Source organism: Plectrocnemia conspersa, unplaced genomic scaffold (assembly GCF_051122295.1).
Source record: "Plectrocnemia conspersa isolate PC_06_02 unplaced genomic scaffold, ASM5112229v1 ptg000002l, whole genome shotgun sequence".
NCBI classification, from domain to species: Eukaryota; Metazoa; Arthropoda; class Insecta; order Trichoptera; family Polycentropodidae; genus Plectrocnemia; species Plectrocnemia conspersa.
The window spans coordinates 25,851,359-25,869,472 of NW_028277166.1; the positions used below are offsets into that span (position 1 = coordinate 25,851,359).

Here is an 18,114-nt window from a genome sequence, read left to right on the forward strand (position 1 = left end):
TCGGAGCTGTTCCGCCAGATGCGAACTTACGCCGGAAGCGCGATTCCGTCGGAGCTGGTCAGCGACACGTGGGTTCGAAAACTGCCCGAACGCGCACGCGCCAGCGTACTCTGCCTCCTGGTCACGCACGCGACAGTCAAAGACGACGCCAGGCTGGAGATGGCAGCGAAGTTGGCCGACGCACTGCTCGCAGAGGGGATGGAGGATTCTCGCGAAAAATACGTCGATGCGGCAAGCAGTGGCGGACGGCGCGCACCGCAAAACGCGCATGCGCAGACGCCGACGGAAACGACTTGTGCTGGTTCCACCGCACGCACGGAAGCGCAGCGAGACGATGCCGTCCCCCGTGCGCTTGGAACAAATCCCGAAGAGCGGCGGGAAACGACAGCGAGAGTCGTTAACGGCGGAAAACGACCTCGAAATATCTCGCCGCCTTATCATCAGCGACAATCGATCGGGTGGACGATTCTTGATCGACACAGGCTCGGAAGTGTCGATTTATCCTCGCCGCGCAGCCGACGTCATCGAACCCACAAGATACGAGCTCTTCGCGGCCAATGGAGCCAAAATCAAGACATACGGCCAGCGAACTTTCAAATTAGACTTTGGATTAGGAAGAGCGTTTGTATGGAAGTTCGTTGTGGCTGACGTTACTAGGCCCATCGTCGGGGCCGATTTTTTGTCGCATTTCCACCTCATCGTAGATTTGAAATGCGCGACACTCACTGATGGAGCCGCTCGCTCGACGACGAAAGAGAGATCCATTGGACGAAACCCTGCGGAGGAAGTCCATGTTGTTTCCGACCGGTCACAGTTCCACGCGCTGTTCACCGAGTTCGCGGAAATAACCCGACCCGACGGACAGCCAAACGCTCGCGTTAAACACGATACCGTCCACTACATAACGACGGCACCTGGACCGCCGGTGACTGCTAAACCGCGACGCCTTGACACCAGGAAGATGCGGGAGGCGAAAACCGCTTTCGACAGGATGGTACGTGATGGCATTGCCCGGCCATCGAAGAGCAGCTGGGCGTCCCCCTTGCACCTCGTTCCCAAGAAAGACGGAGAATGGCGCCCGTGCGGAGACTATCGCGCGCTTAACGCACGCACGGTACCAGACCGTTACCCGGTGCCGCACATTCAAAACTTCGCAAGCCAGCTAAGTGGTAAAAGAATATTTTCGTCGATAGATCTGGTGCGCGCGTATCACCAGATTCCTAAGGCAGCCGAAGATGTGCAGAAGACGGCGATTATCACGCCGTTCGGGCTCTTCGAATTCCCTATGATGTCATTCGGACTTCGAAACGCGGCCCAGACTTTCCAGCGGTTCATCGATGGCGTTTTGCGAGGGCTCGATGATGCATACGCATACATAGATGACATTCTAGTCGCCTCGCAGGACGTCGAAGAACACCAGCGACATTTGCGCGAAGTGTTTACGCGATTGAAGGATCACGGAGTGCTGATCAACGCGTCCAAGTGTGTGTTTGCCGCTTCGGAAGTAATGTTTCTTAGCCATAGCGTATCCGCAGCCGGCACGCGACCAGTGACTGAAAAAGTGACGGCCATTAGCGAATTCCCAAATCCGCGAACAATCAGGCAATTGCGGGAATTTTTAGGCGTGGTGAATTTTTATCGGCGACACATACGTAAAGCCACTGATTCGCAAGCGCCGCTGAACCAATTGCTGACCGGAGTAAAAAAAAATGACCAGACGCCGATCGAATGGAACTCGACCGCTGAAAGTGCGTTCGAGAACTGCAAACGCGCCGTCGCCGAGGCTACGTTACTCTCCCATCCGGACCCTAAGGCGAAACTAGCGCTATTCACCGATGCATCAGACGTAGCCGTGGGAGCAGTCCTCCAGCAAACTTCCATGAGGGGCTGGCAACCGTTAGCTTTCTTCTCTCGGAAATTATCTTCAGCCCAACGGAAATACAGTACGTACGACCGCGAACTATTGGCTATGTACGAAGCAGTGCGTTATTTTAGGCCAGCGGTTTCCAACCTTTTTGTTACTACGCCTCCCCAAAAAAAAAAAATTTTTCCGCGCCTCCCTTACCTTTTATTTTTTTAATATATTAAATAATATAGACACGTTTTAAATAATAAAAACTTTATTACAAAAATAAACTGAAAACCACAATTAACAGAACAATAACAAGGTTTAGTTATAACATACACATACGTGTATATTTATTTTTATATATAAGTTTTTTTAAACAAATAAACCAACTACATCTATCGCATAAAAATTTAATGCGACGGATGTTGTTGTTTATTAGCACAAAACTTATCAAATCTTGGGGGCAATGTGGAGAGTGCCACTCGTATCTCTTTTTCGACTACTAACCTGTTGCGATATTTAGTTTTCATTGCAGCCAGTGCCAAAAAGCCCGTTTCGCATAAATACGACGTTACAAACGGTAGAAGCACTTGCATTGCTTTGCAATACAAAGATTCATACTCTCCTTTAAGATTCATCCAAAATTGAATTAAGGTTTCATTTTGAAACTTTTGTTTTAGTAGGCTATCGCATGATAATTCTATAAGTTTTTCCTTTTCAATGGTTGTCAGCTCAAATTTGTCGTTTTCATCGTCGATAAATGGATTCTGTACCCACAAAAACTTTGAGAAATCAAGGTCTTTAAAATAATTTGAAAAATGCAGCACTAGACTATCCAAGTGTTCAATAAAAAGATTCTTGTTTGTTTCAATATTGGCTGTGGCCCAGAAATCTTTTGACAGTGAAAACATGTCCAACTCATTCTTTTGTAAATTTGACTTCCATAACTTCAACTTTTTAATGAAAGCTTTTACTTTGTCTTTTTGAACAAGTGGATGCATTTGTGATCCCTGCATTGATTTATTCAAACTGCTCAATTTTCCAAAAATTTCAACTAAATAGGCAAGTTTAACAAGGAAATTATCGTTCGTCCACAAATGTGCCTCTTCGTGGTGATTTTCTTCGAGAAAGGCTGTTATTTCTTCTTTGAGTTCAAATACCCTTTGAATCGCTTTTGCACGAGATAGCCAGCGAACTTCACAATAATACAGAAGTGAGGTATAATTAGCTTCCATATCTACACACAACTTTGCAAACAGCCTAGATCTCAAAGGACTGTTCTTAATGTAGTTTATAATTTTTATAATTTTTGTAAAAATGTTGTTAAGTTCCTCGCTCATATTTTTTGACACTAGAGCTGCTCTGTGACATTGAGTGAGCTCCGTCAGTACACAGTCCAATACAATTACTCCACGTTATGTCGTTTTCTTTAAAAAAACTGTCCATTATATTAAAAATTTCAATGGATGTGGTCTTTCCAGGAATGGGTTTGCAAAATAATATATCTTCTAATATATTATTTTCCACAACATATCGAACATATGCAATTAAATGGGCATCTTTAGCTATATCTTCGAAGTACGCAGCCGAGAAACTAATTGATCGCAAATATCTTCAGATATATCATTGATTCTTCTTCCGACTGTATTATCAGCAAGCGGAATTTGTTGCAACTGTTTTGCATATGATTCGCCGAACATAATTCGAACCATATCAATAGCTGCTGGTAAAATTAGAGTTTCTCCTATTGTATGTGGTTTCTTACATTTTGCGATTCGGTAAGAGACATGGTACGAAGCCAATAATGCATTTGGTGATACAGAAAGAATATTTTTGAACGTTTGCTTTTGATTATTAAGCTCATCCAATTTTCTTTCAAAATATTCTATGGACTTATCAACGTATTCAGAATGTAGAGTTTCATGGTGCCGTTTTAATTTGACTGGTCTCATACTATCTGAAGCCAAAACTTTCGAACACAACAAACACATTGGTTTTTCCAAGCCATCTATAATGACACTAGTGAATCCTAATGATAAATAGGATGAACTGTATTGTCTTTTCTTGGGAGCTTTACTTCCTTGTACTTTTTTGATTTTATTCCCACTAGTATCAGCATCAGTATCTTCATTATTGTTGACTTTTCTCTTGTAACCACTCAAAAATTTATCCATTCGTCTAAAAAATATTTTAAAAAATGAAGTTTAAAATATACTAACGATTATTTTCAAGAAGAAATCACGTCAGAAACAATTAAAAAAAAAACAATATCACGCCCTGCCGACACGCTTCAGTTGACACGAGTGACATTTAAATGTGAGGTTATTGTTTTATGCAACTAGCGGTCGTTTTGTGTATTACCGAAACAGAGCGTTTGCAAACGCGCCATTTTTAAATTTCTCCGCTCCAGATAATTTTTTTAATAGGAATTAAATATATTTAAATGTAAAAAAATGAACATTCATGCACTGAATTTTCACTGTTACATTAATATATCAAGTTTTATTCATTTGTGGATATTATGGTATAAAAAATAATTCATTAAAAAATGTTGGCGCCTCCCCTGGCAATAGTCCGCGCCTCCCCTGGGAGGCGCGCCTCCCAGGTTGGAAACCGCTGTTTTAGGCACATGATCGAGGGGCGAAACTTTACAATCTTCACCGACCACCGCCCGCTGACGTTCGCCCTCGATCAGAAGGCTGACAAGTGCTCGCCGCGCCAATTCCGACACCTAGACTTCATAGGACAGTTTACGACGAATATACATTACGTGCCCGGTGAGGAAAACACGGTCGCAGATGCATTATCAAGAACGGAGGCTGTGACTGCTGCGATCAATTTTGACGACCTAGCCGCAGCTTAATCGACGGATGACGAACTACGAAAGCTTATAGCAGCAGGCGAAATACCGTTACAGCGATTACCTTGGCACGTGTCGGGTGCAAGTATTTGGTGCAACGAGAGGCGCCCGTACATCACCGAGCAGTACCGGCGGTCAGTTTTCGACTCGGTACACGGATTAGCACATCCTGGGACGAACACAACTGTCAAGATGGTAACCGAACGCTACTTTTGGCCGGGCATGCGGAAACAGTGTTGTGACTGGGCTAGAAGCTGCATACCGTGCCAACGTTCTAAGGTAAACATACACATACACGCACCCTTAGGAACCTTCGAGGCACCGACGAACCGCTTCGAGCATGTCCACGTGGACATAGTGGGACCGCTACCAATATCTGGGGATTTCAAGTACCTGCTCACATGCGTGGACCGCTTTACGAGATGGCCGGAAGCATTCCCCATCGCTGACATAACAGCAGAGACGGTTGCCAAGACTTTCTTCAGCGGTTGGGTGGCGAGATTTGGCGCGCCGGTAAGAATTACCACTGATCAAGGCCGGCAATTTGAGAGTTCACTTTTCAGGAAACTAACGAGTCTGACGGGTGCCGCCCGCATTCGAACCACGGCATACCACCCAGCGGCGAACGGCATGGTGGAACGTTTTCACCGGCAACTGAAAGCAGCCATAACCTGCCACAACACGACATCAAGACCGACCAGGACTCTACGAATACCCGGCCACCTGCAGGATTTCGTCTTGGGTTCGCCTTAATCGTGAACTGCTCACGGCTAGTTCACTGGAGGGGAGTACTGTAGCGGGGCGAGAGGGGCGAGAGAGGGGGAGGCGAGCGACGGAGCGTGAGCGGTCAGTCAGCGGTCAACCGCTACGTCAACAAGACGTAAGCACGCCCAAACGACCTTCGTTGTTTACAAAAAATATAGGCCCAGTGACGCAGCTTGATCACTGTTGAAAGAGTCACTTTTTGTGCACATAATGCTCTCTCGTGAATCACATGAAGATTTTTTCCGCCTTATGTGCGGTAGTTTTGCTTATTAACATATACAGAAAAGTCGAAATGTGCTTCATCATAGAATAAGATTTTCTTCAAAAAATCAGCACAAGCTTCCAGCTGCTCCAACACCCAATCTGCGTAAATTCTTTAGTGTTCGTGATCTCTAGGCTTCAGTTACTGTGTTATCTGAATTTTATATGGGTGTATGTGTAGCTCCATATATAAAATGCGCCAAAGGGAGTCATAAGAAAAGACGAAAATCTGCGAACGCCGACGAACCGACACTTTCATTTATAGCAGCAATATTCTCGGTTAAACGGACGCCACCTTGATGTACAGCCCTTACTATATCTCTAAGTTTCAAGTCTCTTCAGTTTTTTCTTCTTTTTAAGAGCTCGCATAGCAATTTTTCCTCTCAAATTTTTTCAGAGATTATCTTTGAACGACACCTTTTAAATGACGTTTTTTTAGCCCTTGCAGCAATCTGTCTTCCTCAAACAAAAGTTTTCGACATAACCTTTGAACAAACATTTCCGAAATGACCCATTTTTTAGCAACAATAGTGACCTTTTTATTTTTAGTGATCTCCTTTGATATTTTAAAAATCTGGTCACCTTATCGTTCAAATACTTTGCAAAAATTGTTTGTCGGAAACAAAACCCTCCATTTTATAATCTAAAGAAGAAGAAAAATATATTATAATTTAAATGCTGTCCTAAAGGCGTGTGCTAACCGATAAAATACAAGATATGTTAACAGCTTGACAGCCGAAACACAACTGATGATCAAAAAGGACTATGATATACAGTGATATTTTCGTCCGGTACCCCTATTATTTATTTATATAAAAACATTATTATTCATTATTTTATATCAAATTTTAAATTAAGAAATGTGTAAATTTATGTAGTGAACATTTTTGTTAAATTATTTTTTCGTCATCTAAAACAAGGGCAAACTTTAATTTGCTTAGACCAAATTATTGAATCCTTTATAAATAAACAGTGACAGCTCGTTGGCGTAACAATGTCACTCCCAAGTTTTATTAAAACTGGTAAGAAATCGTTAATTTTTCTATTATGAAAATAAGAATATAATAAAATGTTCGGAAAGAAGCCAGACTAGATAAAAAACATGTATTACTGTCTCTTTATAGAACCAGATGTTGAAAGCTATGACAAAATAAATAACTCTATTGGTTGCGCTGTGAAGGTAAACTAAATATTTTATAGTATTTAAAACGATACAAACTTCAAAAATCGTATTTTTTCCAGTGTGAAAATGTTGAAATAGAAAATGACTACAGTGAATATGTACACGAACAAGATGACATGTTTGAAACAGGTAAAAATAGTTGTTATGTACAGAATAGCCCAAAAAAAACAAGTGATATTTTAAATTGCGATAGCTTATAGTACAGTTGTGATAATTAAAAATGAAAAGTTTTGTTTTCAAGATATTGGCATTGCAAGTACCGTACCGTTTGTTTTAGATTTTGGGTCACTATATGTATTTTATCACATTTTAAAATCCGGTTAAAACATATCTTTTCAGAAATTCACGACGTTAAAGATATACTTATTGGAAATACTGATAACAAATGTTCAGATGATCTTATGGAAACAGAAGTAATAGTCCAATTGATTATTACTAATATATATTTTATTTATTTATACACCCGTACCTCGCTTTACGGAGAAAATACTGCAAAAAGTAATTAATATAGCGCTGAAATGAAATAACACACATAAAGCAGCCACATAGCGAGGTTTGGGTATTATTATTAATTTAACATTAATATATAAATGCTATTTTAATTTTCAGAAACAAGAAAATGAATATTCAGGCAGTATACAACATTTTAACGCAGATTTATTACAGAAGAATACTTCAGACTTAATTCATAAATGCCAAATGTGTGCTAAAGGTTTTAAATTTAAATGTAAACTTTCACAACATATGATTATTCATAGCAATTCTAGAAAATATAAATGCTGCAAATGTGAAAAAACATTTAAGGTTAAAGATTATCTTGTAAAGCATATGAATATTCATCGAAATTCTAGTGAATTTGAATGCAAAAAATGTGGAAAAGTATTCAAACGTAAAGGATACCTTTTAAAGCATAAAATCACTCATAGTGATTCTAGGCGTTTTATATGCGACAAATGTAATAAAACTTTCAAGCGTAGAAGACAACTTTCAAACCACATGAATACTCATAATGATTATAAGAATACCTGTACATATTGCCATCAATTATTTTTGAAAAAAAGTGCTCTTATGCAACATCTTAAATTATCACACTCGGATTTATGTATTTCTGAATGCCAAGTGTGTGGAAAAGAATTCGTATACAAAAGCTACCTTAGAGATCACATGAAAAGAGTTCATATCGATCCCTTTAAATATAAATGTGATATATGTAAAAAAGCTCTCAAATCTAAAATTAACCTTTTACGGCATATGACTGTTCATAGTAATTCTCGGGAATATATATGTGACCATTGTGAAAAATCATTCAAACATAGAGGAAATCTTGTAAACCATATGAATATCCATAAATCTAGAGACTTCAAATGTAATAAATGTGGAAAAGTATTCAAATGTAAAGATTACCTTTCTAAACATATGTACACTCACAGCGATTATAAAGGATTGGAGCAGTTTACGTGCACATTTTGCAATAAATTATTTTTGCATGAACGTACTCTTAAACAGCATCTTCAATTTCATTCTGACTTGTTCATTTATAAATGTAAAATATGTGTCAAAGGATTCAAACTAAAAACTTCTTATTTACGACATATGGCTGTTCATATTGATTCCCGCGAATTTAAGTGTGAAAAATGTGAAAAATCATTCAAGAACAAACGTATACTTTTAGAGCATATGAATATTCATCGCGATGGAGACTTTCAGTGTGAACAATGCGAAAAAGTATTTATCTGTAAAAGATACCTCGCACAGCATATGCAGAAGATGCATGATTCTTTGCTCTTTATTTGTGACAAATGTGGAAAAACATTCAAGAGTAAACACTTTATTTCACGGCACATGATAATTCATAGTGATTCATGAAACTTTAAATGTGACAAATGTGGGAAAGCGTTCATGAATAAATATAATCTTGCACGTCATATGAATCAAAAGAGTTTTATGCAACTGATTCTAAACTTTAACTAAATAGTGTGTCATGAGAGGATGCTTTGTTTCATGACGCAATGTGTTCAACAATCACAAAAATGCTGCATCGGAAAAGAAAAGATTAAGATTTCACCTCAGATGATGATCCCAAAACTGGAGGTCGAAACAAAAGCAAAAGAGATCAGGAATAAAAACGCGTTGCATAAGCCCTTAAATTTCCCAAGGCTAAGTACTGTGATCCGTTAAAAAAAACATTAACATTCTCTTACCGGCAGTATTAACTCTTGTCTTTACACGTAAAACGCAAGTTTAAATTTATATAGTGAAATCTTTATTATCATTATCCATTTGAACATCCAATTTTTTTTTATATATGTACATATATCTTAATATATAAAACAGTATTTAAAATATTTGCTTTAGAAAATTTTGCAAAGAACTGATGTGAAGCATTTTCAAAAGTGTATATTTAAATAAGAATTCTGTTATTTTTATGTGTATTTTATTATTACATCAAAAAAATAATAAGAAGTTAGTTTGTCTTTTATTTATAAATACAAAGAACTTGACTGTTTCTATTTTGATTGTAGAAAGGAAAATACAGTTGAAAACGAGAATTGATACATGTATACTGCTCTTAATGCTCTGTAGAAATATGGAAAGTTTCAAATCTTCAAGAAATGTAAGTATAAAATGTGACCAAGAGCGATGTCAAACCCTTTCACCACGAACAAGCCCTAGGCATGGATGCCATTGCTAGCCGTCATCAACTTTTGAACCATATATCGCAGTTGTTTAATATATTTTAGGGTTGAAAATTGCTTGAGTGCAGTATTAAAACTTTTATCTAACTACATCTCTTGAAGGTTTGCTCTAAAACACTTGTAGATATATTAAAATTTAATAATAATATGAAGAGCAGCAAAAACCTCGTTTTTTACAATTTACACCGAATGTTTGACACATATTCCAACTCTTATAAATTGAAAAAAACCGATATAAATGGCCATGTTCATTATCTTTTATAAAGTAACAGGATAAGTTTATATATAAAAACTCAATTCGTAATTCATTAATGTATATATTACTACGCATGAAAAAGTTGAAATCATATAACTTTACTAGCACCTGCTAGATACAATTTATTTCGATATTATTTCACTGGATTGGAGACCGTTTTTCAAATTTTCTTTGATAAAAAAGCTGCCTAGTTAGTGGTTGTTTTTTATTATATAATACCATTAGGATTTATAGTATTTCTTTAAATAAAATGCAATTTTTGGTTAAATTCAAGAGGGAAGGAGGGGGGCAATTGCCCCATCTGCCTTTCCTCTAAATATCATCCCTGCCCAGCACTATCCATTTCGACAATAAAACAATTTTATAATAAGGTTTTTAATAATGTGTTCGCTAGGATTGAACCTGTTTTTAAACCCAAATGTTGTGCTATTTATATTTTATATTTAATAATATTTTAGATATAAAGTTATTTTTGAAGGATTTGTTATTACAGTATTTACACTTATTCGACTGCTCGCAATTTAAAAAAAATAGTATACTGCATTATGGAAATAAGCGTGAGTTTACGAACGCAATCGTACAACCAAATTTATCCGTGCTGACAACCCTGATGCACGTGAAGTTATTGTAAATAAAATTGACAGCCCGCGAATGTCACTTATACATTTAATTAAAACCAGTAAGCAGTCGATTTTTAAACTTATTATTTGAAAACATGTAACAAAATTTGATCTTTTTAATGTAAATGTATAATTAAACACAAAACCTAGGGAAGTCAATCCTATATAAATTGTTGTTTCAGATGTATTTGTATAATACTCTGAACAAATTGTATATAAGCTTCTAAATTCGGGTGTCAATTCGGTTAAAGCTTTGTCTTAATAATCCTTGAAAATTTGTGTTAGGTGTTTTATATGATAATATTTGTACTTTTAACTTTGATTAAATTCAGTAAACAAAAAAATATATTTGTCGTAGTTTAAGAAAAAGCCAGACACATTATGAACAGTGAATATGTCTAACATAATTATATTTTTAGAACCACAGGTAGAAAACAGAGATGAAACACTTAACAATATTGAGGCAATGGAAAGTATAGTTAAAGTAAATATTATAATAACTATCAGTACAAAATGTAATGTAAAAACACGTAAGATCTAAAACCATATTTTTTTTAGTATGAAAACAATCTCAACGAAGATTGCGATACACACCAAGATGACCAAGAAAATGTGAACAAATAAATGTCATTACTTTGACATAATTTAAAAATATTTACCAACATATTTTTTCTAGGGTGTAAATGTTAAAGTAGAAAATGACGATAGTGATGATTATAATATACACACACTAGACGATATGTTTGAAACAGGTAATATATATGTATATATATAACACTTAGTGTAAAAGTATATTAACAAAATCATTCAGGGCCATCCTTAGCTAACAATAACTACTTTATCTATTAAAAAATTCGAATTGATATGAATATTCATACCTGATTTTGATGTAAAGGTGGTGAAAAAGTACAGTTAATTTTTAATCATTCCTTGAAAAATTATTTAGCACAAAAGTCTCTCAGACGATTCTGAGTAAAGGATAAATTTTCAATCACTAACCAATTTCCCGTTAAATATACACATTCTTCTGTTATCAATCTTTTGAAATATGAAATAAAATCTTTCAATATAAATACTTAAATATGTGTAATGCTTCCTCCACACTCTCTGGAAGTAGGCCATGGTTGGGCAAGGACGGAAAATATAATGTGTTAATTCGGGGCTACTTCGGTCGAGCTCGAGTCTGCCCGCTCTAATGTCTCGGCGACCTCGACCATATTCGGTAGACCTTTGGTTCGGTAACTTCCAGAGAGTGTAGAAGAAGCATAATATCTAGAGCTTTCGATTAATTCTTTGAGCAGTATTGCTGTTTATGTACGGTGGTCGTTCTTTCACTGCTTTGTGGTACCTTAGATAAATTTTTACATATAACTGAAAAAATAACTGTCAACCCCCCTATAGCATAGAGATTGGGACTTCGTTATAGGAATACTATGTTATAGGGGGGACTAAGCAGCCATACAAAATTTGATGTTAGGTTCTTGCAACTGGATTTTGTGAATTTAACGAAATCAGCAAATCAAACTTTTTTCCAATCTTAATGTATTAAATGACCTTGTATATAGTTTGTAAACAAGAGCGCGTGCCCTATGTTTTAATTGTTTTAATTTGATTAATTTTACATCTGTAATTAATGAAGTTAAACCGCTTAATCCTAATGAATAAGTATACTTGCCAAAAATATGTGATCCAATTTGCCCAAGGACGAATTAATTCGCACATTTTAGTATTGCCTTTGATTTACGATATATTTGAAACTCCCCATGACTGAGTTTACTCGATAACTGAAAATTGAAATTTACCTTATTCTTAGTCTTTTCTCAGCATTTTTATTATTATTTTATTATATATCTACCTAATTCAGCAGTATTTAGACATTATTTTTAATTGATTCTTGGTTCTCGTTTTTTTCGGAATTACGTAGAGTTTGACTCAACTTTTTTTACACACGCACATATAGCTATTTATATTCGGAAAAGTCAGGGATTATAGAATTTTTTTAGCGAAAAAAGTTCGGTCATTATGCAGTTAAGGTCTCATTATCATGGAGTAATATCGCCTTAAGTCTGTTACCAACATTGGATGTTTCGCGGTTAATTTTCTATGTATGGTTTCAATTTCTTTACAATATGATTCTGTTGTAATAGTCTCGCTTGGTTTTCGAAATAATTGATGAATAATTCCCCCAGAATATCGCCATACTGTCACCATATTTTTTCTGCTGCAAACTTAATTTCGGAACATGTTTTTGAGGTTCTTTGCTGTCATCTCCTGATTTCTTCTGGTTATCGAAGGCTATCATTTCATCGCATGATATGATTCTCTTCAATAATGGTTTTCTACTGTTTTTGGCAAGTAATCTTCAAAACTCATTTTTTTTCACCTTACAGTTCTCTGACAAACAGTACTCTCGCCAAATCAAAAAATAATATTTATGACATGATCCCCGCATTGTATTTCTGTTTGAACTTGAAAAAAATGTACATAAAACAAGTTAATAAAAATGTTTTTTCACCATTCATACTAGTCGATATATCCATAATGTACTATCTGCCTAAGGATGGCTCTGGTTAGGGTTGCCACATGCTGGTCACAAGACTTGAATTATTGTTTTTTTTAAATACTGTTAAATTTTAATAATATATTTTTTAAAACAGTCGAATCGGATACGGACTCGGAATTTGATTTTACAGTGGAAAACATTTACGAAAGTAAATTTAAACTCGAAGACACTTCCGATGAACCTGAAAAACTTTTGCGTGAAAATTTACCTCCCACGAATCAGGCGATGCCACCAAGAGACGTGTTTAATTTTGGGTGGTTAGACGACGAATTCAACCCGATTATATATTCTTTCAACGCCAGCAATTCCGGTGTAAAATTCGAATTGGAAGAAAGTGCACTGGAAGCAGATTTTTTCAAGCAATATATGGACGAAGATATAATTTCTCATATTGTTACTGAAACAAATCGCCAATATAAATTCGTAACTGATAAATGCACTACTCTATCGAGCAGGCAAAAAATGTGGATGGATTGCGACAATGACGAAATGTATATATTCATTGCTCTTTTTATTCTGATGGTAAGAAATTCGAGGAATTTAAATACAGAACATTGGTCTGAAGACGTATTATTACATTCCCCTATATACTCGGACTCGATGCCTAGAAATCGGTTTCAGGCGATTTTAGGAATGCTGCACTTTTGTGACAATATGAAACAAGTGCCCGGGGATCGATTATTCAAAGTCAGAAGTATCGTTAATCACTTTCGTCGTAAATTTGCAGACTCATTTTATCCATCTCAAAACCTCTACATGAACGAGAGTTTTCTCCTTTTCAAGGAAAAGTTGACGTCCCGTCAATTTATTTCATCAAAACGATCTAAATTTGGAATAAAGTTTTTTATGTTGTGTGATTGCAAAACAAATTGTGTTTTAGATTTTATTATATATACTGGCGCAACGACAGATTATACGCCAGTAGAAAACCTCAGTGTTAAAGGCAGCATTGTGCTAAATCTTATGACTCCTTATTTAACCCGGGGACATACTTTGTTTGTGGATAGCTGGTATACAAGTCCAATATTATTCCAAATGTTACACAATAAAAATACAAATGCATGTGGAATTGTAAGAAAGAATATGATCGGTATGCCAAAATTCTCAAAATTAAAACAAGGCGATTCGGAGAGCTACCACACTGATACATTGATGGTCCATTCATGGTGGAATAAACGAGATGTGACAATGTTATCCACAATTCACAAAGGAGTATTGCATTCCACTGGGATAAACAGCAAAACAAAAGAGCTTATTGTAAAGCCAATCGCTGTAATAGATTATAGTAAGAACATGAGTGTCGTCGATCGATCAAATATGATGGTTTCTTATGTTCAATCTGTCCAAAAAACTCAGAAGTGGTACAAAAAAATATTTTTTCACCTTGCCGATTTAGCTTTATTCAATGCATATGGAACGTATATAAAAACTACACACAAAAAAACAACACTTGCCGAATTTCAATTATCGGTAATAAGGCAACTTATCTATAAGCATAGAAAGGGTAGAATTGCACAAAAACGGAGAAGAGGCGATTTACCATCTCGCCTTATCGAAAGACACTTTCCGAAAGGAATTACTGAAGTTTTTCATGTTCTGAGAAAGCGGTGTGTTGTCTGCCAAGCAAGAAAGAAAACTAAATTTACATACTACGCGTGCCTTGAATGTTCTATGCCACTATGCCCAAAACCATGCTTTGAAATATATCACACAATGCAAAAATATGACTAAAAGTGAGTAGAATACGTTTATTACTTATAAAAATCTTTAATTTATTTAATTATTTTGTAATTACCCTAACTTTTTATCGTTTGACAATTAGCAAATTGTGGCAGCCCTCAAATATATGTTATTTTGTATATAAAATATAATATAATGTTTATGTTAGACTTATATTATAGAATGACCAATGCATCAATCTTTAAAAAATCCCGTAATAAAAAAGCATGAAAAAAAGAAAAGAAATATTTTAAATGGTAATATTCCGTGCTCTGAAAAAAGTAAAACTACTTATAAAAATAATTTAGCTCTTTCATCTCATTAAATATTGTAACGTTTGAAAGAATAGTGTCATAACACATATTAGTAGATTTTTCAGGAAAATCATTTAAAAAAATTCTCTTTAGATACTTTTAAAAAGGCAAATCTCATCATATAAATTATTTGCGTCTAATTGTACATTATGTATTTTGGCATATCCAAAAAGTTTTAGTATTTGAAATTATAGCTTTTCAGTATACTTCTTATACCGAATGTGTGTGATAGATTGACATTGAGATACATAGGTGAAATGTTTATAACTAATGCGTCGATTCTGGAAGTGCTGCCCCACGTATCCCTTCTCCTAGCAATTTAATACAAAATTCGACTAGGAGGAGAGACGGCGACTTTGGCATTCAAATAGAGCTTTTGTTGTTTCTGTTCGAACGCAGCAGTTGAGTTGGCGCGAGCCTGGAGTCAGGAGGGCTTCTGCGGTGATCACAGCGTCAAGTTTCTGTGTCGACCATTTTGAATTTAACTCCATTAGTATGTAATTAGGATGACCTACTTCTGCCGCTCTTCCTCTGCGCTACCAGTGTAGCTCCAGGTTTACCAACTGTATCGGCCTTCATACCCTTTTTTATTAAGTAACAAACGTTTGATTTTCATATTTAGTTAGAAAATGTGCACCTTCATTAATTTTTCTATTGAAAAATTAGTCTTCCAATTTATATTTTCTATAGGCAACAAATTAAATGGTCAGAATTTAACTCAACTTTGGGTCAGCATACAATTTTATAAGCAGCCTGATATTATCAGAATAAAAATATAGGACAATCAAAATTAAAATAATAAATGGTCATAATAATATTATTCAGGGTCGGAATAATATCAAAATAATGAATAGCAGTCAGAATGACATGTGCAAATGTCACTAATGTTCACCGTTTAGGAGTTTTTGTGACAGACAGACATGTGTATTTTGTGTTTTACAGTATAAATGTAACAGTTTTGTTCAATTTTTATAAATTCCTTGATAATTTGACTGTTCTCTGCATTTATACAGAATATATAAAGGTAAACATGAAAAGTTTACTTAAAAATATTATATCATTAAAAAGGGCTTGAAATTAAATTTATATTTTTTATTTTCATGTAACACAAGATCATTTTCAGTATGTTTCGTTTTTAATTGACAATATATTTTAATTATCGTTTAAATTATCTTTTCAGAAATTAACGACGTTAAGGATATACTTAATAAAAACACCAATGACATTTGTTCAACCGATCACATAGAAACACGGGTAATAGTCGAATTGCTTAAATGAACTTGTATTTACTTATACATCTATATGTCTGACTTGTTACTGAAAAAAATATTTTTTAAATATATGTATAATGAATAGTTTTTAATTTAAAATGCTTATGTAGACATAAATACTAGTAGCATATTGCAGTACAGTGCAATTAAATATTTATTAAATGTAATCTAGTTTAATTATAATTTTCAGAAAAGACAAGAGGCAAAATCTGATGAACTTTTGGACGATGATCAGCATGTGGACGGAGATGAGGATGAGCCATATATTTGCACATATTGCCATAAATTATTTTCACAAAAAAGTACTCTCACACATCATCTTAAATCACATTCAGAATTATTTATTTTTAAATGTGATATATGTGCAAAAAGTTTCCGAGTTAAACGTAATTTATTACGACATAAGTCTATTCATAATGAATCTCGGGAATTTAAATGTGACAAATGTGATAAAGCGTTTACATGTAAAAGCTTTCTCACAGACCATATAAAAAGGATTCATAATGATTCTTGGGATTATAAATGTGCCAAATGTGAAAAAGCATTTAAATTTAAAGCTAATTTTTTACGGCATATGACTGTTCATAGTGATTCTCGGGAATATAAATGCGAGCAATGTGGTAAATCATTCAAATGTGCAAGATATGTTTCAGAGCATATGAGGAATGTTCATAGTGATTCTTCACTGTTCAATTGTGACCAATGTGGAAAAACATTCAAATGTGAACGATATTTTACAGATCATATAAAGACTATGCATTGTGATTCTCGTTCTGTTTATTGTGACAAATGTGGGAAAGAATTGAAATGTAAGGCTAACCTAATACGTCATATGGTTATTCATAACGATTCTCGAGAATTTAAATGTTCCAAATGTGAAAAAGCATACAAGAGTAAAGCTGAATTTTTACAACATATTCATATCCATAAAAAAGAAAGCTTTAAATAATATAAAATTTATATATTATGATACATTTTATATAAACATTACACATATATAATAAAATTGTATTTTATAATTTTGTTAAGCATCTGGGACTGTGTTCATTAGACTGGCGTCGCTGTGCTACTTGCTATTGAATCCTTCTATGAAGGCCCGATAAGTAGAGTGAAAACCCCCGGTGTCAGACCTAAAGACACAAGCGCTCTCTGTGGTGTACTGTTATGCTTTTTCTCTAGAGTCTAGACAATCCACACTATCCCTGCCTGACCATGGCTTAAATCAATTTCTGACGGAGGAAAGATGTTTCTCAGAACCAAAACTTGTTAGATTTAAATGACTCGCTGATATTTCCATTAGTAAGTCACCCTTATTTATTTTTCTTGAATTGGGTTTTTATATCTTTGCGAAGAACGATTTTGTGTTTCAAATGATTGTCACGGTATTTCTAGCAACATAATAGATAAAAATATCTGCATCGGCATAGTCAAGATCTCATTCGGGATGTCAGCAAGAGTGATGAAAGATACGTAAGCCCTTCCACTCTCAAAACTAAATTCCGTTAAAAATAGTATGTATACTTATATGTATATTAGTTTATCATGCCACGTTCATCACTGCTGAAACATCGAGTATAAAATCTCAATTGCGATAAAACATGGCTTTAAAAAATGAAAATAAACTCAAACCTCTAAAAATGTATTTTTATAATATTTGTTGTAAATAAAAATGTATTAATTGTTTAAGACGTGTTTTTTTTTAAATAATTTTAGATCAAATATTTGTTTATATCAAGTACTTGATAGTAGTAGCAGTA

The 18,114-nt window shown here is 35.3% G+C and overlaps 2 protein-coding genes and 1 long non-coding RNA gene across 4 annotated transcripts; 2 read left to right on the top strand and 1 right to left on the bottom strand.

Annotated features, from left to right (window-relative positions):
- Window positions 1-3,694: 3,694 nt before the first annotated feature.
- On the bottom strand, window positions 3,695-4,465 carry LOC148238196 (uncharacterized). The gene is made up of 2 exons (XR_015812673.1): window positions 4,069-4,465; window positions 3,695-4,027 (listed from the first exon to the last, which is right to left on the bottom strand). It is a non-coding gene; the product is annotated as an uncharacterized LOC148238196 (long non-coding RNA).
- Window positions 4,466-6,617: 2,152 nt separating this feature from the next.
- Window positions 6,618-9,385, top strand: LOC148238197 (uncharacterized). The gene is made up of 5 exons (XM_088205642.1): window positions 6,618-6,757; window positions 6,860-6,915; window positions 6,978-7,047; window positions 7,258-7,331; window positions 7,528-9,385. The coding sequence occupies exons 1-5, from the start codon at window positions 6,730-6,732 to the stop codon at window positions 8,782-8,784; spliced, it is 1,485 nt and encodes a 494-aa protein (XP_088061768.1). The 5' UTR covers window positions 6,618-6,729; the 3' UTR covers window positions 8,785-9,385.
- A 1,023-nt stretch (window positions 9,386-10,408) lies between these two features.
- Window positions 10,409-17,355, top strand: LOC148238198 (uncharacterized). 2 transcript variants are annotated; one of them, XM_088205646.1, is made up of 7 exons: window positions 10,480-10,549; window positions 10,910-10,974; window positions 11,049-11,102; window positions 11,167-11,242; window positions 13,148-14,786; window positions 16,267-16,340; window positions 16,548-17,355. In XM_088205646.1, exons 5-7 carry the CDS (start codon window positions 14,777-14,779, stop codon window positions 17,304-17,306), a joined length of 843 nt encoding a protein of 280 aa, XP_088061772.1. In that variant the 5' UTR covers window positions 10,480-10,549; window positions 10,910-10,974; window positions 11,049-11,102; window positions 11,167-11,242; window positions 13,148-14,776; the 3' UTR covers window positions 17,307-17,355. The 2 variants fall into 2 exon arrangements, with proteins under 2 accessions (XP_088061771.1, XP_088061772.1); XM_088205645.1 differs by lacking the exon at window positions 13,148-14,786 and having other exon boundaries at window positions 10,409-10,549.
- Window positions 17,356-18,114: the final 759 nt, after the last annotated feature.

Excerpts from the sequence above, each read along its gene's own strand:
- LOC148238197 (XM_088205642.1), top strand. The coding sequence starts at position 6,730 with ATGTCACTCCCAAGTTTTATTAAAACTG. Across the intron at positions 6,758-6,859 it reads CCCAAGTTTTATTAAAACTG|AACCAGATGTTGAAAGCTAT; the intron begins GTAAGAAATCGT and ends GTCTCTTTATAG. Across the intron at positions 7,332-7,527 it reads ATGATCTTATGGAAACAGAA|AAACAAGAAAATGAATATTC; the intron begins GTAATAGTCCAA and ends TTTAATTTTCAG.
- LOC148238198 (XM_088205645.1), top strand. The coding sequence starts at position 10,522 with ATGTCACTTATACATTTAATTAAAACCA. Across the intron at positions 10,975-11,048 it reads CAATGGAAAGTATAGTTAAA|TATGAAAACAATCTCAACGA; the intron begins GTAAATATTATA and ends TATTTTTTTTAG. Across the intron at positions 16,341-16,547 it reads CCGATCACATAGAAACACGG|AAAAGACAAGAGGCAAAATC; the intron begins GTAATAGTCGAA and ends TATAATTTTCAG.